Genomic DNA, 27072 nt, shown 5'->3' with positions numbered 1-27072 from the left:
TGTTTGTCTTTTTTGTCCCTCCGTTTCTCTATTACTGCCGTCTTTGTGTTTAATTCATATTTTGTAGTGTACCATTTTAATGCCTTTGTTGTTTCTTTTACTATAATTTTTGAGTTTTTTCTTACTAGTTGCTCCGAGATTACAACTAACATCATAATTTATAACAATCTAGTTGATGTTAATACCGAGTTTCAATAGTATTCAAAACTTTGCTCCAATATAGCTTCATTCCCTCCCCCACTCCTTTGTACTATTATTGTCATACAAAGTATAATTTTACACATTATGAACATATCAACAGACTTTTAATAAGTATTATTTTACACAGCTGTCTTTTTCCATTAGATAGGATAAGTGTTACAACATAAATACATTTATACCATATTTTATATTTCTTTGTATATTAACTTTTACTTATGCTCTTGATTTCTTCATGGGGATTCACATACTGTCTGGTGGCCTTTCATTTCAGCTTGAAGAACAACCTTTAGTATTTCTTGTAAAGAAAGTCTGCTAGCAACAAATTCTCTCACTTTTGGTTTATTTGGGTATGTCTTAATTTTGCCTTCCTTTTTTTTTTAAATATTCATTTATTTGGTTGCACTGGGTCTTAGTTGCAGCATGTGGGCTCCTTAATTGCAGCACACGGGCTCCTTAGTTGTGGCATGTGAACTCTTAGTCGTGGCACGCATGTGGGATCTAGTTCCCTGACCAGGGATTGAACCCAGGCCCCCTGCATTGGGAGCGCAGAGTCTTAACCACTGTGCCACCAGGGAAAGTCCCTCTCCTTCATTTTTGAAGGATAGTTTTTCTGGTTATAGAATTCTTTTTTTTTTCTTTTTCTTTTTTTTTTTTTGGATGAACTGTGCAGCTTGCGGGTTTTAGTTCCCTGACCAGGGATTAAACCCATACCCTTGGCAGTGAAAGCAGGGAGTCCTAACCACTGGACCACCAGGCAATTCCCCTTGATTATAGAATTCTTGATTGAGCTTTTTCACTTCAGCACTTTGAATATATTATCCCACTGCCTCCTGGCCTTCATCGTTGCTGATGAAACATTAGCAGTTACTCTTATTGAGGATACTTTGTACATGATAAGTTGTTTTTCTATTGCTGCTTGTAGGATTCTCTCTTTGTCTTCCAGTAGTTTGACTCTGATGTGTTTAAGTGTGTATTTCTTTGAGTTTATATTATCTTGACGTCATTGAGCTTCTCAGATGTGTAGATTAATTTTTTAAATAAAATCTGAGATTAGGCCATGATTCCTCCAATACTATAATATTTATATCTTCCCCCCCCCTTATAGAACTCCCATTGTGCATATTTTGGTATGCATGATGGTTACCACAAGTCCCTGAGGCTGTGTTCATTTTTCCCTTTTTTTTTTTTTGTTCTTAAGAATGGACAATTTCTGTTTTCCATCTTCACATTTATAGATTCTTCAAACCTGAAGCCACTTCAAACCTGCTTTTGAGCACCTCTAATAAAAAAAACTTTTATTCAGGCTTTCGTTTTTTAGAGCAGCTTAAGGTTCACAATGAAATTGAGGGGAAGGTACAGAAATTTCCTATATATCCCCTGCCCCCACACGTACATAGCTTCCTCCATTATAACATCCTCAACCAGAGTGGTAACATTGTTACATTGATGAACCTACATTGACACATCTTAATCAGCCAAAGTCCATAATTTACATTAGGGTTCACTCTTGGTGTTGCACATGCAATGAATTTGGACAAATGCATAATGGTATCCATCATTATAATATACAGAGTATTTTCACTGCACTAAAAATCCTCTGTGCTCTGCCTACACCCCCCTCCCCACAAACCCAGCAACCACTGATCCTTTTGCTATCTCTATACTTTTGCCTTTTCCAGATGTCATATAGTTAGAAACATACAGTATGTAGCTTTTTCATATTGGCTTCTTCCACTTAGTAATATATATTTACGGTTCCTCCATGTCTTTTTTATAAAATATTTATTTAATTTATTTATTTTTTTTGGCTGCGTCTGGTCTTAGTTGCGGCATGCGGGCTCTTCGTCATAGCGCACGGGCTTCTTTCTAGTTGTGGCATGCAGGGTTTTTTTCTCTAGTTGTGGTGCACAGGCTCCAGGACACGTGCGCTCTGTAGTTTGTGGCACACGGACTCTCTTGTCAAGGCACTCGAGCTCAGTAGTTGTCGTGTGCCAGCTGAGTTGCCCCGCAGCATGTGGGATCTTAGTTCCCCGACCAGGGATTGAACCCACATCCCCTGCATTGGAAGGTGGATCCTTAACCACTGGACCACCAGGGAAGTCCCCAGTTCCCCCATCTGTTTTCATGGCTTGATAGTTCATTTCTTTTTAGTGTTGAATAATATTCCATTATCTGGGTGTACCACAGTTTATTTACTCACTCACCTACTGAAGGACATCTTGGTTGCTTCCAAGGTTTAGCAGTTATGAATAAAGCTGCTCTAGACCTTAATGTGCAGGTCTTAGTGTAGAAATAACTTTTCAGCTCCTTTGGGTAAATACTAAGGAGCATGAGTGCTGGATCATGTGGTAAGAGTATGTTTAGTTTTTTAAGAAACCATCAAACTATCTTCCAAAGTGGCTGTATTACTGTGCATTCCCACCAGCAATGAGTGAAGGTTCCTTTTGCTCCACATCCTCGCCAGTATTTGGTGTTGTCAGTGTTCCAGATTCTGGACATTCTAATAGGTGTGTAATGGTATCATGTTGTTGTGTGTTTTTTTTTTTTTTTTTGGCCTCTCCCATTGCGGAGCACAGGCTCCGGACGCGCAGGCTCAGCGACCATGGCTCACGGGCCCAGCCGCTCCGCGGCATGTGGAATCCTCCTGGACCGGGGCACAAACCCGCGTCACCTGCATCGGCAGGCGGACTCTCAACCACTGCGCCAACAGGGAAGCCCTTGTTGTTTTTTTAAAATAAATTTATTTATTTATTTATTTATTTATTTATTTATGGCTGCGTTGGGTCTTCGTTGCTGTGTGCGGGCTTCTCATTGCAGTGGCTTCTCTTGTTGTGGAGCACAGGCTCTAGGGTGCAGCCTCAGTGGTTTTGGCGCATGGGCTTAGCTGCTCCGCGGCATGTGGGATCTTCCCGGACCAGGGCTCAAACCCGTGTTCCCTGTATTGGCAGGCGGATTCTTAACCACTGTGCCACCAGGGAAGCCCCATGTTGTTGTTTTAATTTGCACTTCCTAATGACATATAATGTGCAGCATGTTTTCATATGCTTATTTGCCATCTGTATATCTTCTTTGATGAAATATCCGTTAATTAATATCTTTTGCCCATTTTTTTTTAATCAGGTTGTTTTCTTATTGTTTAGTTTTAAACAGGCATTTATCAGATATATCTTTTGCAAATATGTTCTCACAGTCTGTGGCTTGTCCTTTCACCTTTCACTCTCTTGATAATGTCTTCTTTTTTTTTTTTTTTTTTGACATGCTGCACGGCTTGCAGTATCTTAGTTCCTCAACTAGGGATCGAACTCAGGCCCCGGCAGTGAAAGCACTGAGTCCTAACCACTGGACCTCCAGGGAATTTCCAACAATGTCTTTAATCGCGCAAAAAATTTTAATTTTGATTAAATCTAGCTTATCAGTTCTTTCTTTCATGGATCTTGCCTTTGGATCATCACCTAACCCAGAGCTGAGGGATTGGAGCCTTCTCAGGTATTTCCTGGACATATTCACAGTTCTGCAAATGCACGTGAATTCAAGATCCCCAGGTAGAGATGTCAGAGCTTTTCAAAGCTCCCTTTTGGCATCTCATTCCCTGATGTTCCTTTTAAGTTTTTTGTCCTGCCTCTTGTTTGCCACAACTGATAGGAAGCTGGGATGTCAAATAATTTGCTGCTGATTATTTAGACAAACACCTAGGCGTTGGGTTTCTCACTGGGTGGGCTCTGAGTCAGACAAGCCTTGTGAATGGGGCTCTTAACAGAGCTTCCAGATAGATCAAGTAGTGACGGTTCTCTAGAGATAGGGCTTTTTGGGGAGATCCACACCCACTCTGCCCCCTCTAGTGGCTGCTAGGCCACTGGTTTTCATAGCTACTGTAGTTGTGAGGCTGCTGATTTTGGAGACTACTGTGGAGTTCGGGAGAGGAGGATGGGAAAAAGCAAATAAAAGTACCACAAAGCTCACTGTTCCTACTGATATTCAGTCATTTTTCTTGAATAAATTCTCCGTAGGTTTTTGAAAGCTTTGATTAATTTCCAGAGTTCTGGAAAAGTTGATTTTGACAAGTTTTGCCAGTGTTATTGCTTTTATGGGGGAGTGGATTTTCAGATGTCCTTACTCTGTCATTCCAGAAGTGCTTCTTCAGATTACTTCTATTTTAAGAAGCATAAAGCTTTAAATAATATTGGTCACTTGTAAGTAAAATGGTTTTCGAGTATACAGTCTATTGTTAACACGAATAAATAAAAGTTATTTTTTGTTTCCTGTGTGTTTTGCCCTCATAGCAAAGTTTAGGTCGTTATCAACCTGAATTTGAACTTTCACTTCTCAAAAAAGCATGTTAATTTTTTGGGCTTTGTGCTGACTTGCATCATGCTCTTGGGTCATGATATAACATGAAACAATAGGATCCCTCATTTCTAGAGAAGTTAAAATTCTTGGTGACAAGGTTGTTATAACATATAGTTTTTGTATTAATAACACAGCCAAGACTGAGGTTATTTCCTGACAACACTTTTTTTTTTTTTTTCTGTTTCCCTTCTCCAAGATCAGGTCCTAAATTCAGAATAATAAAACTATCAAGGCATATTTTATACCAAAATCATCTTGGCACTTCCCAGACAGCTGCTAGAATACATAAAAAATTTGTTCCCTCACAGCATGGTACTCATAAGTAAAGAAGGAGGCAAGGAGGGATGCTAAAAATAGTTAGGTATAATTGGTATGCTCCGTGTTTTAAAATTCAGCTTATCAGTATCATAAGAACTGCCCTGTACATCATGTTCACATTGTGGAGAAAGATGTTAGAGCAAAGAGAAGAATTCGTCCTTTCTAGAGGATTTTTATACAAGGTAAAGGATTGTGTCTGTGAATGTTTAGTGATTGCAGACTTTCCCACATGAGTAAAAGCACACGCATTTTAATGAGCAAGGGTCTGCATGACGACTGTCAACAAGTCTATTTCCAAGATGATTTTATCCTTTATTTTAAAATAACCTTTTATTATTGATAGTAATTTTCATGCACATCTTACAAAACAGACTGTGAGGCCCTCAAGATTTCTAAATACATCCGCTGTCCATATCTCCCTTGGAGCTGAGGCAATAGAGAGGACAAATGGAATTATAAAAAATAAGTTTGTTAAATTGATTGAGAAGACAATCTCTCCTTGTCCACCTCTCCCTCTCCAGGTTCTAATAATATGTTCTCCTCAAAATAGCTATCAACTGAGACCTCATGAAATATAGCAGTTGACAGTAAGTTCATGCTCTGTTGTATTACACCCCAGTGAAAATTCTTCCCTCTTTTATTCTGGTATTAGAAATTAATAGATTGACCGATCTTCCGTTTGTGCTAACAGGGAGCTTCTCTTCTCTCCTTTTGTTTTCCTGAAGATCGTACCATAATTGACTGACTGGAAAATAGACTCATGGATCTGACATCACCATAAACTAATGCTTGGATGATTCAAGCTGTCAGAGCCCTGGGACTTGAGACTTCCAGAAAAATTCCAGCCCCAAAGCAGAAGACTTCTATGGAGAAAGATGCTAAGCCACAAACAGGTAACAAGAAACAATTTTTAAAGAATTAGGGAAGTTGATGAAGGCGATATGATTGTGGTTATTATGTTGGTATTTTTGGTAATGTGCTTCATGTTCTTTTTTTGATTAGTCATATGATGCAGCCCTTTTTGTTTCCCCTGGCTGTGGTCTCTAACCCTCAATTCAGTAGACCATACTTGTGCCAACCGCAATAAGCACTCTCTCTAAAAAAAATTCTTGGCAGTGGGCCACCCTCCTAAGCATCCCTATTGGTATTGTTTACATCTACACCAAGTACTGACTCCCTCCTTGACTGCCACGTTGGTCAAACCAGTTTCTCAAAGTTCATGATGGAATAGAGTTTGGCTCAGATGGTAGATTTTTATGGAGCCAGATGCTAAATTCCTTAGAATGCATCCCCTCATGGGTGCACTCCACAGAAATTTCAGAAATCTATAAAATTCCTTATATGCTACCTTTGCAAGGGAGAGTATTCTATAGGCAATCACTCATTCATTCATTCATTTTACATATCATAAAATTCACCCATTTAACATTTACAGTGACTTTGTGGAGTGGTGCAACCTGATCATAAATGAGTTTTAGAACATTTTCATCCCCCTTGTGCCCATTTACAGTTAATCCCTATTCCAAAATCCAGCCTCAGGCAACCACTAGTGTACTTTCTGTCTCTATAAATTTGCTTTTTCTGGAACTTTCATACAAATGGACTTTCACTTAGCATAATGTTTTTAAGATTCACTCATGACATAGCATATGTCAGTAGTTCATTACTTTTTATTGCTGAATAGTATTCTGTTGTATGGATATGACACATTTTGTCTGTCTACTCACCAGTTGATGGACATTGAGCTTATTTTCAGTTTGGGGCTATTACGACTAATGCTGCTATGAACATTCACATGCACGTCTTCGTGTGGATATGTATTTTCATGTCTCTTGAGTAGATGCTTAGAAGTAGAATTGATGGGTCGTATGACAGTTTTGTGTTAACCTTTTGAGAAACTGCCACACTGTTTTCCAAAGGACAGTGCCATTTTATATTCCCATCAGCAATATAGGAGGGTTCCAGTTTCTCTATATCTTTATGAACATTTGTTATTGCCTGTCTTATTATTGTAGCTATTCTAGTGGGTATGAAATAGTATCTCATTTTGGTTTTAATTTGCATTTTCCTAATGACTGATGATGTTGAGCATCTTTTCGTGTACTTTCTTTGATAATATATCTATTCATTTCTTTAGCCCATTAGTTAATTTGTTGTTTGTCTTATTAAGTTGTCGGTATTCTTTGTATATTATGGATACAAGTCCTTTATCAGATATGTGTTTTGCAGATATTTCCTCTTGGCTATTTCTTGTCTTTTATTTTCTTAATGATGTCTTTTGAAGTGCAGAAGTTTTGAATTTTGATGATGTCCAGTTTATCAGTTTTTTCAGTGATGGACTGTGTTTTTGGTCCAAAAAAGAAACAAATGATGGGTGGAAGCATTAATATAAGAAATCTTTGCCTAACACAGGGTCTGGAAGGTGTTCTCCTGTTTTCTTCTAAAGTTTTTATTGTTTTATCTGTTACATTTAAGTTTATGATCCCTTTGGAGTTATTTTTGTTTATGTTATGAGTTGAAGGTCTAAATTCATCTTTTTGTATGTGGATAATCAATTGTACCAGCACATTTATTGAACCGATTATCCTTTATCCCAATGAATTGCCTTAGCACCTTTGTCAAAAATCGATCAACTATAAATATAAGGGTTTATTTCTGGACTCTCAATTCTGTTTCATTAATCTCTATGTCTATTTTTATGCCAGTACTGCTGCTTTAGGAAATCTTAATTTGGAAAATTATTAATACATCCTCAAGCTAATGACTCCTCAGAAGTTGAGGATGACAACTACAGAAAGTGGGATTCTAACCAGTATTTTTAGAAACAGTTCAGAAACAGCAAAATAGGCCTTTGATAAGGTATATTGGATTGAGATGGTACTTATCTTAAATTTCACTAATTCGAATATATCTGTAAACAAGTCATATGTATAAATAGTGTCACTGGCTCTATAGAGAATGATACATTGAATGGCTGTGTTCACAAGAGTGACTAGGGTGGTGGCCAGTGCATTGCTCCACTTTTTGTGTTGATATAGTTCTATGTATAAGTTCAAAGAGTTGGTTCTTCTTGCCAGGATCTAACTGAAAAATTAAATTTGTAACCATGACCATGCCAGAAATATAACTGACCATAACATAATAAGGTCTTTGTAGCAGCCTGTAAGTCTGTTGACAAATATCCTGATTCCCCTCTGCTTCCAGGCATGTGTTAGGACCGTATTTTTCCTGGCCTCCTGGAAGTTAGTCATGGTCATGACTAGATTTAGCCAATGAAATAAGTGATGGGTGGAAGTTTTTAAGAGCCTATGTGGAATTCACCAAGTTCCCTATTCCTGTCTCGTGGAAGTGTGTGATGAGATGGAGTGTCCATCAGCCTGGGCCCCTAAGTGACAAGCAGAATCCCCCTGACAACCCATATTAAGCACCGTAGCTTGAGCAAGAAATCAGTGTTAGTTGTGTGAAGGCACTGAGATATTAGGGATGTTGCTGTAACATAACCTAGCTTATTACAACTTCTACAAATTATGCTTAATGTAGGAACACTGCCTAAAAATCTGTCAGATCATTGGTTTGGGACCTGCTCTAGGCATCTAGGTTTGGGTTCCAACCCTAGCTCTGCCAGACTAGCTCAGGCTTAGCTCCTCTAGTCAGGCCTGGGGTCTGTTATCCCTTTAAGATGCATTTGGGACAGTGCCCGGCAGATAGCGCTTTGGGGTGTTATCTGTTAGGGGGTTAGAGCTCCTGTGGCTACCCTTCACTTCTTCCCAGCCAGCCAGCCAGAACATGCTGGACACTCCTATTCCCCTCTCTTCTATTGGAGAGCTGAGCACAGGGCAGAACAGTTAACCCTGGGAGGCTTGGGTCCAATTCAAATGATAAAATCCTGGGCCTGGCTCTAGACCAGAGCTGTAGTGAAAAATGAAATTGAAAGGTATGACTGTGTCCCAGCTTGGAAGAACAGTTAAGTTATCTGGCAAGTTCATAGCAAGTATCAGAGCTGGGAACTGACCAAGTCTAACTAGCTTCAATCAGTGGGAACTGGGAAGCACAAGTCACATTTCCATTCACACTCAAATGGCTTACACGACCGACACGTGTGGGGTGCCTGGTTTTATTCATACAGTCAAGAGTTCCCACCAAGAAACAGAAACTGACGAATTGGGAGCTGTGGCTCTTAACAGGGCAGGGATGTCCAGGTATCAGAAAATAAAAGGAGCTCAGTTGAGCAGCCAGAGCAACATTAGGACCAGGCCGAAACGCAGAGGCCAGGCCTCATGGAGCCCAGCCCCACTCATGGTCTCAGCGTAGAACCTCGCCACCTCCTCGTTGGGGTTGCCCTGGGCCGGGTCGAACCACATCTGGATGCAGCGGCCGCTGCCCCGGCCATAGTTGCTGACTTTGTAGGAGTGACTCCAGATTTCATTGCACAGAGCAGCAGGCGTGGGGAAGTAGAAGTCAAAGCGGTGGCAGGCAGCTCTCACTGGGCACTGGTTATACCCTGTGGGGAGGATGGAAGACCTGTAGCCACTGGGTCCAGAACCGTCTCTTGTTCCACCAGCCCCACAGCCTCAAATCTCCATATACTCGTTCCACACACCCCCTCCACCTCCAAACCCCTCCCTCCCCCCAGCCCCCGCCCCCGCCCAGTCCCTCACCTGAGGTCCAGTTCCAGCCCTTGTGCCAGTTGGTCTTGCAGGTGTAGGAGGTGCGGCAGTCTTCCCACCAGATCTGACAGTCCTCTTTGCAGAGGGGCACGTTCAGGAACCGTTCTTTGCGCCAGCTCTGGTTCACCTGGGGGGAGCGGGGGGAGGGAGGGCTCCAGTCAGCCAGGGATCTCAGCTGTTACAGCCTTGATGGGGTCCAGGGCTGGGGGAGGGGGCGGTGCCTCTTCCGCCCTCAGTCCAGAGTTCCTGGGCCACGCCCTCCCTGCCCTCTGCTGAGGTTCATGTCTGTGGGGATGGTGCCCATACCTCCTGGATCCAGGGCCCCAGGTTAGGCGAGCACTCGTAGAGGCAGGTGTCCTGAATGAAGTGGCGCTTGCAGGCGGGCTTCATCTTGCCACAGTGGTCCCAGTTGAATCTGTACAGGTAGGAAATATCCTTATGGGCTTCTTGGCTGGTATTGACGGAGCAGCAGGCGTTCTTCTTCCAGGGACTGCACTGGGAGGGGAAGACATGGGGCTAAGTCCTTGACCCACCATGGCCATCTCCTCCAGAATGTGGTTCCTCTGCCTCGGGTAGGTCACCCAGAGGAACCGTTGCTGGGGAGGCTGCCTCTAAGCCTGGCCTTGAGGAGCCCTCATTGTGGGGTAAAGGCAATAATAGTATTGACTTTTAACAGAAAGTAACACAGGGGATGTGGGAGACCTGGGGAACCGTCGTCTGGGGGGGCAATTATTATTTGTACATGTCTCAGCAGTTTACAAAGTTTTTTCATGTTTTCTGGGTTACTTAGATTACTCATTTTGCACTGAGACAGTATGAACTGAGTGCAGGCACTGTGCTGGGTGCTGCGAATACTGTAATGAACAAAATAGATGACATCTCTGCCCTCCTTGCGCTTATGGTTTTAGTTAGGGGTGGGGAGGGGGGAGACAGAGAACACTGGGGGCAGTGAAAATAGCAGACGCAAAGTCCCTGAGGCTTTTGCAGTTTATCTTCTCAATAACCGGTTATCGAGTAAAAGATCATTACTCCGATTTTTACAGAGCTTAAGTAAGCTGCACCCCTTGTGGATGGTAAGGTTAAGGTTTTATGTCAGGACAGAGAGGAGAGGGAGGAGCCTGGTCTGGGTTGCGGTGAGGGGTGGAGGGGAAGGGGGCCAGTCTGGCTCTCTCAGGGTCTGGAACCCCAGGCGAGGGGACTCCTGGTAGGTCTTAAAAGCAGCGGGGCACAGAGGGGCAATGACCACACATAGGCCTGAACATGGGCCTGACTAAACATGGGACGCAATCCTAGAAAGGTGAATTCAAGGCAGGTAAGATGGTAGAAGTGGTGGAGATTTCTCTTTAGAAATTGCCGTAGGCTGGGAGTCAAGAGCTGAGCAATCATGAGCCAGTTGCTAAAAATGTCTGAGATGAACTCTAGCATCCAGGCTCAAGTGAGAAGGGAGATGTGACAGGTCTGGGCACTCAGGAGAAACTAAGGAAAATCCCTGAGGGTGGATCCAAACCAACCCCTTTCCAATAACCCAGCCCACGCCCGGGGCTGCTGCCGCAGAACCTGCTTCCAGGCCTCCCCAGCTTCGTGCATGCAGTTCCTTAGGTGCTCAACTCTTGGTCGCCCTGCAAGACCCCATGCACCTCATCCCCGACCTGTCAGCCAGGGTCAGTGGTTTCTGCCTCCAAAAGAGTTAGTTAATATAATGAAAAGCGGGATGGGCTTCCCTGGTGGCGCAGTGGTTGAGAGTCCGCCTGCCGATGCAGGAGACGTGGGTTCGTGCCCCGGTCTGGGAAGATGCCACATGCGGAGCAGCTAGGCCCGTGAGCCGTGGCCGCTGAGCCTGCACGTCCGGAGCCTGTGCTCCACAACGGGAAAGGCCACAACAGTGAGAGGCCCGGGTACCGCAAAAAAAAAAAAAAAAAAAAAAAAAGCGGGGAATTCCCTGGCGGTCCGGTGGTTAGGACTCCACGCTTTCACTGCCAAGGACGTGGGTTCAATCCCTGGTCGGGGAACTAAGATCCTGTAAGCTGTGCTACACGGCCAATAAATAAATTAATTGACTAAATTAAATAGAATGAAAAGCACTTCCTGGCCTATGCTAGAGACTCAGCAAAAACAGCCACTCCCATATAGCCTGCATCCCTCAGAATTAGAATCACCTGACTCCCTCCAAGGTCTGTGTCTGCATCATTTCTTGGCAAAGAGGAAGTGCTGCTTAGCGTTCTTTAAAGCAACCTTTAGAACTTAAAAAGTTCTGGGAATTCCCTGGCGGTCCAGTGCGCTTTCACTGCCAAGGGCCCAGGTTTGATCCCTGGTCAGGGAACTAAGATCCTACAAGCCGCGGGCTGCGGCAAAAAAAACAATTCCTATAAAGAACTTTAAAAGTTCTAGAAATGCAGTGATGGGTGTGGACTTTCAGTTTGGGAGGATGAAGAAGTTCTGGAGATGGATGGTGGTGATGTTTGCACAACAGTGTGAATCTACCTAATGCTACGGAACTGTGCACTTAGAAATGCTTAAACAGCAAGTTTTATGTTATGGATATTTTAGTACACACACAGGCACACACACAGAGCAAATGAACAGCTGGAAATGACTCGGAGGTAATGGGCTGCTGGGCTTCCCTCTTTTCACTTGGAGCCCCTGGAAGCGTCCATGCCAGTCTTCCCCTGAGAACACCCTAGCCCTCCAGCAGCGTGAAGCCTTGTAGGGAGGAGAGGGGGTGACCGGAAGGAATGAGATATCGGCATCTCTCAGGAGCCTGGAGTTCAACTTCAAGCTCAGATTGTCTGAGCTGCTTCAGGAGCCTTCCCTATGACATGGGGACTCAGGCCTCACCTCCCCTTCTCTGTGTGCAGCAATATCCTTGGCTCTGGCCACACTAGACTTGCCACCGCTTGTGCTGTCACCCTCCAGCCCGTGTACATGCTGTCCTCTGCTAGGCTGCCTTTTCCTTCTTTGTCTTCCTGGAAAACTCTGGTTCATCCTCCAAGGCCAAGGCCAATGGTCCCTTTGCTTGGAAGTCTTCCCAGCGTACCTGATTTGTCACTGTCTCTTCAGGACCTAATGTGGGTGGGGACCTGGCCTGTTTGTAGTTATTTGTCACATCATGACCATGAGGGACCTGTCTGTTCTACCTTGACTTTGAGTTCCGTGGGCTGGCACATAATGAAGGTTGGGAAAGGTTCCACCAGTCCCTCTCCTGGCACCTGCTAATGACTGGCTTCTCAGCTCCCACATGTACCTGTGCCCTCTCTGGGCCGATTTCCTCATTTGTATAAGTAGAGACCAGCATCCACCTACCAAGGAGGCCTTTTGGACACATTCACGACAAGGTGTGAGGAAAACACTTGGCCCATAGAGGGTGCTAAATAAATGGTCACCCCGGTATTGTAGTGGCCTCCTGAGAGAGGGTCCACCAGGGTCACCTCAGCCACCCTCCCGCCTCCATCACCTGCCAAAGCTGATCTTCCCATCTCCCTAACTTCTCCCCTTTGTGGGGTCAGCCGTCTCCCCTACCCCAGACATCACCCCATCCTCACCTGGTCATGTAGCTTGTCCTCAGGGCCTGGCTTTGTCTTGTGGTGCTTGGCATCCATGCAGACGTTGAGCAGGTCTGTCCTGGCCTGTGAAATCCTGGGCTGGGCACCCCGTGCAGCAGCCACCAAAGCCAGAAGCAGCAACTGTGTCATCCGCCAGGCCATGTCCACACACTTCTGCCAGAAAGCCACCGTAAGACTCTTGGTCAGATTTCCTGTCTCCCCCGCAAGTGCAGATCTTCTGGCCTCCCCACCCAGCTTACCCCACAGCACAGCTGAGCCGAGCGACGAACGGCCTGGCGAGGTCTGGGCCGGATGGTAGGAATCCACCCTCACCTGAGGACATTTTAACACTAGCTTGCTCTGTGACGTGGAGGGAGCCACCACCCCTCTCTAGACATCCCCTTCCGGATTTTGCCAGCCAGTATTTCACCCACAATCAGAGGGTCCTGCATAAGAGGAACCACAAGGCATGATCTGCTGATGGGGTTGGGGAGAGAGAGGAGGGGCGCCAGACAGGCTCTGCTGCTGCTTCCTCAGCCCATTCCCACTAGCCCAAAGCAGTCTAGGTTTAGGCGCCCAGAGATTGCCGGTGGGGCAGACAGGAAAGCTGACCCGGGGCCAGATGAAGGCCACTGAGCCATTCAGTTCTTGCTTCAGGTCCTGGACGATGTGCCAGGGGAGCCGGGAGTAGGGGCAGAGCTATGTGGGAAGCCAGTGAGACTGCAGGCCCAGAGAAATAAATAAACCCCAGGTCCTTACACTGAGGCAACCCTCTCCAACCCCCGCAGACGGGTCTTGGGAAGTTCCCCGGGGCAGAGTCAGGCCTAGACCTGGGGGAAGGCCAAGAGGTAAGGGGAATGTGGAGGAGAAGCTGAGTCCGAGTAGTGGGTGGTGGGGCACCAGAGGAAAAGTCTGAGAGAAACCAGCCTCCCAGGGCACCGGGGAGCTCCCACCTTGCCTCTCCCCTCCTGCCTTTCCTCCCTGTCCTGCCCTTACCTCTGCCTTCAGTCCACCTGGGATGGTAGAGTGTCTCCCCACCTCCGCACACTTTTTTATAAGCCCGTCCTGACTGCTTGATCAGCCGCTCTGTCAAGGAAGGCTGGAGGCTTTGTCTAGGAAACAGCTTAATGGTCTTTCAGTTAGGGGCCAGTTAAACAAATTATGGTACGTACACGCAATGAGATTTAACCTGGTGAAAAAGAATAAGGAAGCTCTTGATGTACAAATATGGAAAAATTTCCAAGTATATTGTTAAGTGAAAGAAGAAAGGTGTGTACACTTACGGTCAATTAAACTACAACAAAGGAGCCAAGAGCATACAATGGAGAAAAGAGTCTCTTCAATAAGTGGTGCTGGGAAAACTGGACAGTTACATGTAAAAGAATGAAGTTAGAACATTCTCTAACACTATATACAAAAATAAACGCAAAATGGATTAAAGACCTAAATGTAAGACTGGAAACCATAAAATTCCTAGAAGAAAACATAGGCGTAACACTCTGACATAAATCGCAGCAGTATTTTTTTGGATCTGTCTCCTAAAGCAAAGGAAATAAAAGCAAAAGTAAACAAATGGGACCTAATTATACTTAAAAGCTTTTGCACAGCAAAGGAAACCATCAGCAAAACGACAAGACAACCTACTAAGGGAATTCCCTGGCGGTCCAGTGGTTTATGACTTTGCGCTTCCATTGCAAGGGGACATGGATTCCATCCCTGGTTGGGGAACTAAGATCCCGAAAGCTGTGTGGTGCCACCAGAAAAAAAAAAAAAAAAAGAGACAACCTACTGAATGGGAGAAGAGATTTGTAAATGATATGGCCGATAAGGAGTTAATACCCAAAATATATAAACGTCTCCTACAACTGGACACCAAAACAGCAAACAACCTGATTTAAAAATGGGCAAAGACCTCAACAGATATTTTTTCAAAGAAAACATGCAGATGGCCAACAGTCACACGAAAAGATGCTCAACATCATTAATCATCAGGAAAATGCAAATCAGAACCACAATGAGATACCACCTCACACTTGTCAGGATGGCTATCATCAAAAAGAACACAAATAACAAACGTTGGTGAGGATGTGGTGAAAAGGGAACCCTCATACACTGTTGGTGGGAACGTAAATTGGTGTGGCCACTGTAGAAAATTGTATGGACATTTCTTAAAAAACTAAAAATAGAACTACCATATGACCCATCAATTCCACTCCTGGATGTATATCCAAAAAAACAGGAACATTAATTTAAAAAGATACATGCACCCCAATGTTCATAGCAGCATTGTTTACAATTGCCAAGATATGGAAGCAGCCTTAGTGTTCATCAACAAATGAGTGGGTAAAAAAGATGTGTATGCACACACACACACACACACACACACACTGGAATACAACTCAGCCATAAAAAAGAATGAAATTTTGCCATTTGTAACAACATGGATGGACTTGAAGGGTATTATGCTGAGTGAAATAAGTCAGACAGAGAAGGACAAATAACTGGATGATAGCACTTATTGTGGAATCTAAAAAATACAACAGGGAATTCCCTGGCAGCCCAGTGGTTAAAACTCCATGCTTACACTGCAGGGGGCAAGGGTTCGGTCCCTGGTTGGGGAACTAAGATCCAACATCCCACATACCTCAGGGCACAGCCAAAAAAAAAATTTTTTTAAATAGAATAAAAAATACAACAAACTAGTGAATATAACAAAAAAGAAACAGATATAGAAAACAAGCTAGTGGTTACCAGTGAGGAGAGAGAAGGGGGGAGGGGCAACACTGGGGTAGGGGCTTAAGAGGTACAAAGTTTTATGTGTGAAATAAGCTACAAGGATATATCGTATGGCATAGGAAATATCGCCAATATTTTATAATAGCTATAAATGGAGTATAACCTTTAAAAATTGTGAATCACTATATTGTACACCTGTAACATATAATATTGTATATCAGCTATACTTCAATTTAAAAAAAAAAGAAAGGTGCAGAAAGGTGACAATAGAATGCAATCTTTTGTGTAAAAAAGGAGGAGGGAGAATATATGTGTTTGCATAAGAAAACTTTGGAGGGAGTTCCCTCGTGGCCTAGTGGTTTGGATACCGGGCTTTCACTGCCATGGCCCAGGTTCATTCCCTGGTTGGGGAACTGAGATCATGCAAGATGCACAGCACAGCCAAAAAAAAAAGTAAAGAAAGGAAGAAAGAAAGAAAGAGAATTATGGAAAGGTACAAAAAAAAATTTTTTTAAGTGGTTGCTTGGGGAGTGGGCACGGCTTAGGGATGAGACTTTCCTCTGTAAACCTTTCTATGCTGTTTTGATTTTTGAACCATGTGAATATACATATACCTTACTGAAATATACATGTATTTATGTATATTTATATAAATATACAAAAGGTTGAATGGAAAAATAAGATACAGAATGATGCATCTGATTTGATACCATTTATGTAAATTTGAATAACATGATTAACAATGTAAACAATGCTACATGTCAGTTATGGATGCTATACATATGTTTACAAAAGTATAAACATGAGGCTACCAACAGTCCTAGTTCCTTGGGTATACTGCCAGAGAAATTCTATGCATTTATGCCACACATATCCCATTTTTATGCACAGATGATGGCATACTGTTCTATGCTTTGCATTTTTGGATACTTTTACTATACATTTATGCTTTTCACAAAAGAAACAAAAACCTCATGAAATCAAGTTATCCACACTTATACACTAGAGTATTATTGTCACATTTGATAGCATAACCTTCAAGTTACTTCTTTGTGCTTTTTACGGTCTGAAATTCATTCAAATGCTCTCTGTGACAAAAAATCGTTTCATTAACCATTATAACAAAAAGTTAAGAAGGAAAAGTTCACTTTTGCTAGCTAAAAGTACTTGATTCTCAGTCTTCATTTCTCAAACATTATTGCAGACAGTAAAACTGCTACCTCACTTAGGAAGACAAATGGTACTGCTCTTGTTTGTTTATTTATTTATTTTATTTATTATTTTTGGCTGCGTTGGGTCTTCATTGCTGCACGCAGGCTTTCTCTAGTTGTGACGAGCGGGGGCTACTCTTTGTTGCGGTGCGAGGGCTTCTCATTGCGGTGGCTTCTCTTGTTGTGGAGCACGGGCTCTAGGCACGCGGGCTTCAGTAGTTGTGGCTCGCGGGCTCTAGAGCGCACGCAGGCTCAGTAGTTGCGGCGCACGGGCTTAGGTGCTCCACAGCATGTGGGATCTTCCCGGACCAGGGCCTGAACCCGTGTCCCCTGCATTGCCAGGCGGATTCTTAACCACTGCGCCACCAGGGAAGCCCCTTGTTTTTTTTTTTTAGTCATGTATATTGATTTTTTCCCATTATGATTTGGGGAAAACCTCCAAATCCTGTCATCACTTACTCAGCTAGTAGAATGCCTCTCCAGGGGGGCAGGGTCTGTGGTTTCAGTCTGTTCTCAGTACATGGTCCTGCTGCAGGTAAGTCTGAGGTGACAAGGTCAGTGTCCGGTTATGAGGTGCTCACCTTGCCCCATCTGGCTGCCCAGGGCTCCATCAGTGCTGAGTGCTGGACCACAGTCAGCAGTCCCCTGCCCTCCTTCCATCGTACCAGCCTGTGATCTGCAGTGTGTTCCTGGTCTTCGTATCTTCAGTTTCTAAATAGGGACGTGTATATATCTATCTGTCTTCCTTCTCTTAGGAGTAGTTTGAAAGTATTATTTGTAGCCTACTAAACATTACTGTACATAATCACACTAGTAGTCATATACTGAGAACTACTTTATACCAATTAGAATAATAGATGCTTTACTTACACTGTTGTGTCTTGTAATCCTCACAACACACTGCAAAGTTGACATTATTCCCAACATAAGGATGAGGAAGTTGAGGCTCTGGTAACTAGCTGAATTCCCAAACAGCCAGAAAGTAGAGGAGTCAGGATTCAACCCAAGTGGGTTTAGTTGCAAAGCCCATGCGTTTTCACTGTAATACCATCTCCAGATCAAACGTTTTATTTTCCTACCTTACCTACAGGAAATTTAGCTGAGAAACCACAGCCTGTGTTTACTTTTTTAGAACAATCTTTAGAGCCTGTCTCTCTCTCTTTTTTTTTTTTTTTGGCCGCACCGTGAGCGGCATGTGGGATCTTTGTTTCCTGACCGGGGATCGAACCCAGGGCCCTGCAGTGAAAGCACAGAGTCTTAACCACTGGGCCGCCAGGGAAGTTTGAGCCTCTCTCTCCAGAAAGCTCTTAGACTGTACAGTTATTTTTTTAGTTCTGCTAAGTTTTGCCAAATAATGCAAATAAGGGAAATATGATATTTTAGAAATAAGAGTATCGTGTCACCCCATTCCAACCAGAGATAAGCTTAGAAGTTCTTTCTAGTCATATTATCAAGCAGGTATACAAATCATAAATGACACAAAAAGGAAAAACATAAGCTTTCCTTTGCCTTTTTGAAAAAAGCTAAGCAAATACACAAACAAATAAATATATAAAGGCAGTCCATGCCTGCATCAATGATGAGAGTATGCTGGAGAAACTCCCTGGTGGTCCGGTGGTTAGGACTTGGCACTCTCACTGCCAACGGTGCAGGTTCAATCCCTGGTTGGGGAACTAAGATCTTACAAGCCACGTGGCACATCCAAAAAACCAAAAAACGTATGCCAAGAACCAAGGGTTATGATTAATCTAATCTCTTTCCCATGTGTGATGGGTTAAAAAAAAGGAACAAATTCTTTGACTATTGAGAAGTGAGGTCTGTGTCCCCTTCACTTGAATGTAGACAGGCTCTGTGACTGCTCTGACTAATATTATATGGTGAAAGTAACACTCTGCCAGTTTCTAGCTCCAGGCTGTAAGGGACTGTTATGGACTGAATATTTGTGTCTCTCCAAAATTCGTATGTTGAAACCGTCTATCTTCCATGTGATGGTATTAGGTGGTGGGACCTTTGGGAGGTGATTAGGGTTAGAGGAGGTGATTAGTATTAGATGGGATTAGTGCCCTTATAAGAATCATGAGAGAACTTGCCTCATTCTGCTCTCTACCATGTCTGGATACATTAAGAAGTCAGCAGTCTGCAACCCAGAAGATGGTCCTCACCAGAACTGGCTGTGCTGGCACCCTGATCTCAGACTCCCAGGCTTCAGAATGTTACCAAGTCCAAGCTTGTACTGCTTGCCACATGACAGGACAATAAATTGAGAGATGAGTTTTGGGGGCAAGGAGTAGGAACTTTATATGGAAAACCAGCAGGCTAAGATGGTGGACTAGTGTCCCAAAGAACCATCTTACCTGAATTTGAATTCAGGCTTCTTTTGTACTAAAAGGGGGAGGAGGTGTGGCTGGTTGTTGCACACTTCTTGGTTCAGGGATCCTTAGTTCTTGCAGCTGTCCAAATCCTGGTCACAATGTTCCTATAAACCTGCAACAAGGCAATGGTTATTTTCTTTTCTAAGTTAATTCATTTATTTATTTTTTTGCCACACCATGTGGCTTGCAGGATGTTAGTTCCCCTACCAGGGATTGAACCCACACCCTTGGCAGTGAAAGCGTGAAGTTCTAACTGGCAATTGCTATTTTTTGTTCTGCAACTTTTTTTTTTTAATATTTATTTGGCTGCACCGGGTCTTAGTTGCGGCACGTGGGATCTTCGTCACCATGTGTGAGATCTTTGTTGTGGCACCCAGGATCTAGAGTTGCGGCATGTGGGATCTAGTTCCTTGAGCCGGGGTCTGACCCGGGATCAAACCTGGCCCCCCTGCATTGGGAGTGCCAGAGTCTTAACCGCTGGATCACCAGGGAAGTCCCTGTTCTGCAACTTTTTATCTCTATACGAAGGGAAAAGTGTTATACCTTTAAAGGTCAGAGCCTCCAGAATGGGCTATCATGTATATTTCAGGCTATAGGCAACGTTCTTTACAAAAGGTGCAGAGCCAGCTTGAGTAAGCATGGGCAATAGAGCACAAGGGTTTGAGCTAAAGGAAGAGATCCGACAGGTAGTCAGGTTTGTTCTTGTCTGTTATAAGAACTGTGAGAAATAAATTTTGGTTGTTTAAGCCCCCCAATCTATGGTATTCTGTTACAGCAACCCAAATTGACCAAGACAGGGACTGGCAGCTTCTACTTCCTGTATTTTGGAATACTAGCTCTTAGATCCCAGAGACACCATGTAAGAAGACTGACTACCCTGCAGGGGAGGCCACATTTAGAAGTCCAGGGACTACATAGAGAGGAGGGGGCCGCAGTTGAGGCCTGCCTTCCAGCAATTCTTGCCCACATGCCAAGCACATGAATAAAATCATTTTGGATGCTCAGGACCAACTCAGACACAAGCTGAATATCACCAAGTGACCCCAGTCACTGCAGCGTGGAACAGAAGGATTATCCTGCTGAGTCTTGCCCAAATTCCTGACTCACAGAATCTTGAAATATTATAAAATAGCTATTATTTTAAACCACTAAGCGTATTTTATTTTTTAATCTTTATATTTTGTAGTAATTTTTGACTTACAGAAAAATAGCGGAAGTAGTACAGTTCCCGTATACTTTTCATCCAGTTTCCTCAAATGTTGAAATATAACCAGCGTACAATCATAAGAAATCAGGAAGTTGGCTTTGATTCAATTCTCTTAATTCATTTATAAACTTCATTTCATCTTTTCCAGTTTTTGCACCAATGTCCCTTCTCTGGTCCAGGATCCAATCAATCTATGAATCCAGATTGCATTTAATTGTCCTGTCTCTTTATTCTCCTCCAATCTATGACAGTTCCTCAAACTGTCTTTGTCTTTTATGACTGACACTTTTGAAGAGTACTGGTCAGTTATTTTATAGAATGTCCCTCACTTTAGGTTTGTCTGATATTTTCTCATAGTTAGGTAGAGATTATGTATTTTGGGCAAGAAAATCAGAGGAGTAATGTCCTTTTCTCACTGTATCATATCAAGGGATACATGATGTTGTACAGGATGCTAGTAATCATTTGGTTAAGGTGGTTTTTCTAGCATATAGTTATTAGTTTCCCTTTGTGAGTAATCAGTATTTGGTGGGAAGAGACTTTGACACAATGTAAATATCTTCATCATACTTTAATCCACTTATTTTAACATCCAGTTTGGCCTGCAACAATAAGCCACGTAGTTATGAGATGGTTTGTTATGCAGCAATAGCTAACTGGTAACACTGTGATAGTACTGCCTTTTTTAGGGTCTCAAATAATTTGGCTTATAACCCTAATACAGTCACATAGCAGTTATTTTATTTTATTTTTTTTTGGCCACACTGTGGGGCTTGTGGGGTCTTAGCTCCCTGCCCAGGGATTGAACCCATGCCCCCTGCAGTGGAATTGCAGAGTCCTAACCACTGGACCACCAGGGAATTCCCCAGTTATTCTTACTAAAATAAGATTCTGAGGAAAACCAGATTATCACACTAATCTTTAAATCCAGCCAGTTACAAATCTTAGTAGTTATGAAATTCACATTTCTGTTTATCCTCTTTGAATATTCTGCACAATGCTTTTAAGACAGTGGACTGAAGAATTATTCAAGAAATCAGCACTGCCTCAATTACTTTATGATTTGTCCTTGTGAAGTAGTGAACAGAAGATTTCATAGATAATACTGGCTCCTCAGGGCTTCCTCAATCCTGACAATGTTTCTGAGCAAATATTTCTATGGAGGCTGATCACAGATCTGGGGTCTTTCCCCCCCACACACCATAATTATTCCAGTAACCAAAGTCATATTATTCCCATCTCTGTACTTTTACAAACAGTGTTAAGACCTACCCCACCCCACCCACAGGGTCCAAAGAGAGGGTGGTGTGTCCTCAACCAGTGGGCCTGTAGAATCATACCTTCTTTGAAATTCACACCCTCCAATCCCAGCTTCTATGATCATGGCCAAGGCCAGGTCTGACTGATTTGCCAGTGGTGCTAAATACTCTACTGTAGTCCCTGGTGAGTGCCAAGACCAACCTTCATCCAATTCTCCTGAATGTGTTTAATCAACGTCCTTGGTTCTCAGCAGCCCCTAGATGAAAGGTACAGTGATTTGTGACACCTAAAACTATAGCTATTGTTTTTTTACCTTTTGCTTTGACCTGGAGCCCACATTATGCATGACTGCTCTCAAAGGCTTTCTATCGCAGATGATCAAAGATTATGACAGGAACAGAATGCCTTTTCATCACATCCAAGAACAGATGGTCAGCCCTGAGTCCGGCATCTAGGTGTACTCAGCCCCTAGGGAGACCAGGCTACTGTGGAGAGTGGATGGGCCAATCTTGCAACAGGATACCATGGCGACAATCCCTAGAAGTAAGGTTACCCCCAATTCCCTTGCACTTTGCTTTGTTCATTTAACAGGATGTGCTACAGATGGTTCCTTATCAGTGTATATAGAGCTATGTGACTCTATTAACGTAAATAACTTTATTGACTTTAAGTGGCTTCTGCTACTTCAGTCAGTGCTGTAGTGAGTGTCTTTGCATATCTATCCATCCTTGTACGTAAGAATCTATGTAGAGGAGTGGGAATTCAAAATGGTGCAGCTACTGTGAAAACAGTATGGTGGTTCCTTAAAAAATTAAATATAGTACCATATGATCCAGCAATTCTATTTCTTCAAGAATTGAAGGCAGGAACTCAAATAGATATTTGTTTACTCATTTTCATGGCAGCACTATTCCACAATAGCCAAGAGGTGGAAGCAACCCAAGGGTCCATCAACAGATGAATAAACAAAATGTGGTCTATACACACAATGGAATTAAAAAATGGAATTCACCCTTAGAAAGGAAGAAAATTCTGACACATGCTACAACATGGAAGAAACTTGAAGACGTTATACTAAGTGAGATAAGCCAGTCGTAAAAGGACACATACTGTATGGCTCCACTCATATGAGGTACCTGGAGTAGTCAAATTCATAGAGACAGGAAGTAGAATGGTAGTTGGCAGAAGGCTGGGGAGAGGGGAATGGGCATGGAGTTCCAGTTTGAGAAGATGAAAAGGTTCTGTAGGTGGATGGTAGTGGTTGCTTCACAGAAATATGAATGTACTTAATGAAGCTGAACTGTACACATGAAAATGGCTGAAATGGTAAATTTTTTGTTACGTATATTTTACCACAATTTACAGATTTCTTTAAATTCTATAAAACAATGAAGAAAAAAAAGAACCTACTTAGAGGATAAATTCCTAGATATGGAATTGTTGGGACAAAAGGTACATACATTATTTACTTTGAGAAATATTATCACATTGCCCTCCAGTGTGCACTCATACCAGTAAGAGTGACTATTTCCACAAAATCTCATCAATTGGAGGAATTATCAAATTATTTGATCATTGCAGAGTTTAAGCTGGGGAGTGAATTCAGTTGGCAGTTTTGAAATATCCCCTTGGCTGGTGTTTGCAGAAGGGGTTGAGTGTGGGCATGGGGGTGAGCCAGGTGGACTAGTTAGGGAGCTGCTTCAGGAGTCCAGGGCTGGGGTGATGGTGCCTCGGACCAGCAGGGTGGCAGTGGGGATTTATTCAACAAATCATTCTAGATTAATCAAGTGACTGCTATGTGCTGGGCTGTTCTAGGTGTTGGGGCTACAACAGTGAACCAGACAAAATCCCTGCTCTCATGAAGCTGACATTCTAATAGGAGGAGAGGAGGGGAGAGAAAACAGATAGTTGGTGATGGTGCTATGAAAAAAATTAAAGCAGGGAAAAGGGAGGTGATATTTGGGCAGAGACCACAGTGAAATGAGGAAAGGAGAGCCCTGTGGATATGGTGGGGTGTTTTGTGCCGGTCTCAGCCTATCAAGCAATGATGTGGTTGGATTGGCCGTCGTGATTGCAAGACACCCTTCAGCAACAACCATTGGGAAACTTTGAAAAAACAAAGGTTTTTTACTTACAGCACCTGGAAGTCACACAGCACCTGGGAGCACACAGCGGTCATGGGGAGAGAGAGAGAAAGCATGTGTGAGCCTGGGGTTCTGCTTTTATTGGGGTCAAGGGTGGGGACCAAGGTTTTTGCGCGCTCACTCTTTATTGGTGAATTTAAAACATAAGGACAGAAATTTAAAGCATGGAAAGAGAAAAAACAAGCGGCCCAAACAGTTATCAAATTCAACCAACATCGCTAAAACAAAGGAACCTCAATGCAGGGAGGCGGCCTGGCTTTTTATCTAGTGGCTAGCAATGTGTTTATTCTAGATAGCCGTCTTTGAACACAGGAGCCAAAATCTTTTTATCATCTCTGTGAAGGGGATCAAGGGACAACTGAATAGACTTCCTCCTGCTGGTATGGGTGATATGGTGAGGGCCACTGTCAAGAAAGGCAAACTAGCGGACTTCCCTGGTGGTCCAGTGGTTAAGACTCTGCACTTACAGTGCAGGGGGCATGGGTTCCATCCCTGGTAGGGGAACTAAGATCCCACGTGCCTCGTGGCATGGCCAAAAAAAAAAAAAGTACTTAAAGAAGAAAGGCAAACCAGAGCTCAGAAAGAAAGTACATCCAGCAGCGGTAATTTGACAACAAAAGTCTTACCAGAGAAAAGATGAAATGTTTCTTTAATTTGAAGATAACACTGGGATCATAGTAAACAGTAGAGGTGAGATGAAAGGTTCAGCCATCACAGAACCAGTTGCAAAAGAGTGTGCAGACTTGTGGCCCAGGATTGCATCCAATGCTAGCAGCATTGCATGATTCTGTGGTGTATTTGGAAAGAAAGAAAGGAAGGAAGGAAGGAAATTTAAAATTATTTGCTTCCCCTGCCCAAAAGATAGTCATCTTTGAAGTGGATACATAGGCAATCAAAACTTAAGTCAGGCACTTGCATTATAAAAAAACATAAAAATCCAACAACCTGTCAGGGTTTACAATGCAATCTTCCCTGTGATGCAGAAGCATCAGAATCAATGGTGAGGACATTAACTGGCTGGGTACCTGATTGGCTAAAAGTTGGGGTAGGGTACATTGTAACCAGAAATTGCACATCTAAATAGGGTTATAGTAGCAAATCTGATAATAATTATACAGGCAATAGTCTGAAATTCAGTCCATAGCCATTGTATCAAACTTGAAAAGTCCAGTCTTGAAAGTAGATCAGTTATCTCCGGGGGAGGGGGGGCGCTGGCAATCTGTTCAAAGATTTGGTAAGATTGTGGAATACTTTAACATCTTGGGCCATCTGGTGTAAGTAGTGTTGAACCTGTCCTGAGTTGGGAGATTGCTCTATATCTCATCGAACCAGTCTTTTAGTCCTGAGAATAGGTGAGTTAAAGGGTTATATCCCATTTTTGGAAGCAGTGATGCAGGTGGGTTCCCCAGTTAGGCCTACATGATGCAGGTATTTGGATCAGGTATTTATTTATTTATTTATTTATTTATTTATTTAATTGTTTAAACTTTTTTTGCCTTCGACGCTTGTGGGATCTTAGTTCCCTGACCAGGGGTTGAACCCAGTCCCTCTGTGGTAAAAGCTCCAAGTCCTGGGCTTCCCTGGTGGCGCAGTGGTTGGGAGTCCGCCTGCCGATGCGGGGGACGCGGGTTCGGGCCCCGGTCCGGGAGGATCCCACATGCCGCGGAGCGGCTGGGCCCGTGGGCCACGGCTACTGAGCCTGCCCGTCTGGAGCCTGTGCTCCGCAACGGGGGAGGCCGTGACAGTGAGAGGCCCACGCACCGCGATGAAGAGTGGCCCCCGCTCGCCACAACTAGAGAAAGCCCTCGCACAGAAACGAAGACCCAACACAGCAAAAATAAATTAAAAAAAAAAAAAAAAATGCTCCAAGTCCTAACCACTGGACTGTCAGGGAATTCCCTTGGATCAGGTATTTAATAAGAGGCATTTCTAGGGAAACAGAAGAAACAAGCAAACAAAAAAGGTTCATGACTGGAGCATATCATAATCCAAGTTTCTGAGTTCTGAAGGCAACAGTCAAGAAGATTTCTAGACGTCAGGCTTGAGGCATTTTCAGGTGGAATGAGGGCAGACAATGGCAATCTGACAGATTTTCCTGGTTTGCAGTTTGAATGTCTCTGGTGATTTTTCTTAGTGGCCCACATAGCAACAGTCATGAAGATTGTCCATACATGAGCTGTCGTGGAGATCTCTCTGAAGTTTACATCAAGTTGTCCCACTTCAGCCTGCATAGCTTTGGGGAAAGGGTGGTTTTTGTTCTTAATGATTCCAAGGCAGAGGGTGGGAGAAAAATTGGAAACATTAGTCTGGAGAGTTGTAGCCAGATATGGGAGGAAACAAGAAGAATTCAGCATCCAGTCCAGTTGACAGGTACAAAACAAAATGCCAAAGACGATTAACAGGACTAGAATCTGATGTCTCCAAGGTATACAATAGTTTTCCATTGAAACATAATTTTTTTCTCTATATACTCACTCCCATTTCTATCAGAGATAATCAAAGTAAGACTAATTTGTTTGCAAAATAAGTCTAGTCTCATTAAACGTGGCCTGATTATTTACATAGATGCAGCAAGAATAGTGATTGATCATATAGGCTCTTTTAAGTCTGCCTTGCTGGAACTTTTCATAAGGAATCTCCAGATTGAATTTTTAAATGCCTCTTGAGGCTAGGAAACCAAGCCTAGAATTTACCATCAGACTTTGCCTGCAATACCTGTAGAATTGGGTGAATTCCTCTCTCTTCTTGAGGTTCCCAAAATATCCTGAGGTTCCTGGGCCTTCCAGGAAGTGATCTCATAATGCTGCTGAAACCCTGTAAGCAAGGTACGAGGGTGATTTTTCCAAGGGGTTTGTTGACTCTATAAAGTCAACTTATTTCCTTAAAGCCATCTGGCCATACCTGAGTCTGTGTATGTCTCTCTCAAATATGATATTCCTGTCAAAAACCTTGGTGATATAATCAACATTTCCAATTTTGTCCTGTCACAAGGAGAGCAGATTCTTGTTGCCCTTATGCAAATAACTATATGGCCATGAAAATAAGAATACTCAATGGGAGTTTCCAAATT

At 43.1% G+C, this 27072-nt stretch overlaps 1 protein-coding gene and 1 long non-coding RNA gene across 3 annotated transcripts in view; one reads left to right on the top strand and one right to left on the bottom strand.

The window, feature by feature from the left end:
* The window catches only part of LOC113625116 (uncharacterized), a 53804-nt gene that overhangs the window by 10294 nt on the left and 16438 nt on the right, over window positions 1-27072 (top strand). For both annotated transcript variants that reach the window (XR_003434565.1, XR_003434566.1), the window contains exon 2: window positions 5592-5759. This is a non-coding gene — a long non-coding RNA (uncharacterized LOC113625116). The remainder of the gene's footprint in view (window positions 1-5591; window positions 5760-27072) is intronic.
* On the bottom strand, window positions 8621-13452 carry LOC113625115 (folate receptor alpha-like). Its single transcript, XM_027115631.1, has 4 exons — window positions 13073-13452; window positions 9840-10028; window positions 9525-9660; window positions 8621-9367 (listed from the first exon to the last, which is right to left on the bottom strand). The coding sequence occupies exons 1-4, from the start codon at window positions 13232-13234 to the stop codon at window positions 9087-9089; spliced, it is 768 nt and encodes a 255-aa protein (XP_026971432.1). The 5' UTR covers window positions 13235-13452; the 3' UTR covers window positions 8621-9086.

The sequence above is a fragment of the Aethalodelphis obliquidens genome, unplaced genomic scaffold (genome assembly GCF_003676395.1).
Source record: "Aethalodelphis obliquidens isolate GAN/ISIS:26980383/991018 unplaced genomic scaffold, ASM367639v1 scaffold14, whole genome shotgun sequence".
Taxonomy (NCBI): domain Eukaryota; kingdom Metazoa; phylum Chordata; class Mammalia; order Artiodactyla; family Delphinidae; genus Aethalodelphis; species Aethalodelphis obliquidens.
Note: the sequence above shows the minus strand (reverse complement) of the source record. Positions and strands in the feature narration are given on the sequence as shown.

Coding starts and splice junctions, on each gene's coding strand:
- LOC113625115 (XM_027115631.1), bottom strand. CDS start 13,234: ATGGCCTGGCGGATGACACAGTTGCTGCTTCTGGCTTTGGTGGCTGCT. Junction 10,029..13,072: donor AGGACAAGCTACATGACCAG/GTGAGGATGGGG, acceptor TTCCCCTCCCAG/TGCAGTCCCTGGAAGAAGAA. Junction 9,368..9,524: donor GGGCTGGAACTGGACCTCAG/GTGAGGGACTGG, acceptor TCCTCCCCACAG/GGTATAACCAGTGCCCAGTG.